Source organism: Rhagoletis pomonella, unplaced genomic scaffold (assembly GCF_013731165.1).
Source record: "Rhagoletis pomonella isolate Grant_MI unplaced genomic scaffold, Rhpom_1.0 Rhpom_scaffold_00006, whole genome shotgun sequence".
Lineage (NCBI taxonomy): Eukaryota > Metazoa > Arthropoda > Insecta > Diptera > Tephritidae > Rhagoletis > Rhagoletis pomonella.
In genome coordinates, this window is record NW_023458560.1 from 53315887 (window position 1) to 53317882 (window position 1996).

A 1996-nucleotide genomic window follows, 5' to 3' on the forward strand; every position below is an offset into this window, starting at 1 on the left:
ACTTTTGGTGATTTAAATTTTTTTTTTAAGAATTCACATTTGCTCTCTAATATCTTCTTCAATGATGTATTCGTTGCTTATTCAAACAATTAACCAATGATTTCTTATTAATTTACAGCTAAATAAATTACTAATTTTAAGTACATGAGTGTAAATTGACGTCACAGGTGTACTTTACATACGAGTCATAAGCGATTCATAAAAAATTGAATCTTGTAGATATTAAATTTTTCTTGCCAAAAGTACTAGCTTTTAGCTGCTTTTATAGAATTTTTTTTATTGATATTTGCATGGGGTGTAGGAAAATGAACCGTAGGGTGGAGCGAAAAATCAACAATTTCAATTTCGAAATTATAGTAGTGCGAAAAAGTTGCGTAACAGGAAAACATTGAATGGAATAATATATACGGTCGCTCCAAGAGCCTCAAATTTTCGAAATATCTCTTAAATTGAGATTTTTTATACTTTGGACACATGTTCTTAATCTCTGATCGGAAAACGGTTGAACACGGCTCAACGTTATCATGAAACGCAACTTTTACACCCTAATAAAACGTCGAAATCGAAATGATAGAGTTGCTTTCCCGCTTACTCAAACCAATAGTTCGCACAAAACAACGAACCTCCCGACTCAGATACTCAATCAAGCGAGGTACGTATACAGAATTTGCTTCCATAAGACTGATCATGTCTTACACGATCGGTGCCAATATAATGATGATCTTCAGCGTATGCCTAATTAGGTTAAGTAGTCGTGAAAACTTCCTTTACTGGGCCGACGTGTAATACTTTCATAATTTTTATACTGATGATTCAATATATAATATCATTTAACTAAGGGTCATCACGTCTCTCTACGACAGATCTCCCAAATACGTTATTCGCTCATTTTTCACCTTTACTGTCTCTCGATAGAAATTCCTCTCCCCAACTCCGCTCTTCTCGCTATGGCAAACATATCCTCAAATTCGTTCAAAAGGCGTGCACACCACCATTTGGTTTCTCCGAAACAGGCGTCACTGCAAGCGCTTGATTATAATACGAATACTCTGTCACCACAGTTGTTGGTGTAGTGCTATTCTCCGCCGGATAGCGTGTGCTGACTGGTGTTGTCATTGTCATTACCGAGCCTTCAGCGCCTACGCAAAGAAACGTTAATTTTGATTTTAAAAATAAAAGTACTACTTTAGGTTTACTCTCTCCCTTTCAAATTTCTTACGCATTCCTCTTTCACTTACCCGTTACACTAAATATCTGCGATGGCGCTCGCTCCATATCACCATTTATGGCCATCACATTGGATATTGTCGCTCCCACTACCATATCCTTGCCATTTGTGCCAGTGCCGGCGGCTTCATGCTGCTTGTGCAGTTTGTTTAGCATTGATGTGAAGATGCGATTACTTCGGAACCAACGTACACATTTGTATATGTATCTTATAGCAATGAGTGCAAGCAAGACGATCAGCAAAATCAATATGGTGTTCTGTTGCTCATGAATGCTGTGAATTTCGGCTTTGAGTGGATCGTCTTTGTTGTATTCTGAAAAACCGAGGTTAAAGATGATTAAAGTAAGTATACTAAGAGTATATAAATATATATAAATCGAAAGAAGAAACATTATTTTTGAATGTGAATATATCTATAAGTTGAGAGGGAGATGCTCGGTGTTAATGATATGATATTAAATGGGGATAGGCATGTTGATGTAATTTTTAAATTAAAGGTACATCCTGTTAATCAGTCATATGAAGGATATATATTCTGCCGCCTAGAGGTTCGATAATACAATTCTATATTTTATCTCATGTTCTAAATAAATTACCAGAGACCGTAAAAGATACAACTTTTATTAAAAAAATCGCTCTTTGACAACTATTTCTTGATTTTTTTAAATTACTCCTTAAATAAAAGTTTTTTGAGATTTATTTTATAAATCCAAAATAAGAATTTTTTTTTGATTTTTGTCTAAATAATCTGCATATAACAGTTATTTT

The 1996-nt window shown here is 34.7% G+C and overlaps 3 protein-coding genes across 3 annotated transcripts in view; 1 reads left to right on the forward strand and 2 right to left on the reverse strand.

Moving 5' to 3' along the window:
• The window catches only part of LOC118740943 (UDP-glucosyltransferase 2-like), a 515118-nt gene that overhangs the window by 434531 nt on the left and 78591 nt on the right, over positions 1–1996 (reverse strand). The window lies entirely within an intron of this gene.
• The window catches only part of LOC118741978 (protein grindelwald-like), a 65484-nt gene that overhangs the window by 61449 nt on the left and 2039 nt on the right, over positions 1–1996 (forward strand). The gene's annotated exons all lie outside the window — the stretch shown is intronic.
• LOC118740955 (protein grindelwald-like) lies at positions 18–1635 on the reverse strand. Its single transcript, XM_036472727.1, has 2 exons — positions 1239–1635; positions 18–1139 (listed from the first exon to the last, which is right to left on the reverse strand). The coding sequence occupies exons 1-2, from the start codon at positions 1618–1620 to the stop codon at positions 973–975; spliced, it is 549 nt and encodes a 182-aa protein (XP_036328620.1). The 5' UTR covers positions 1621–1635; the 3' UTR covers positions 18–972.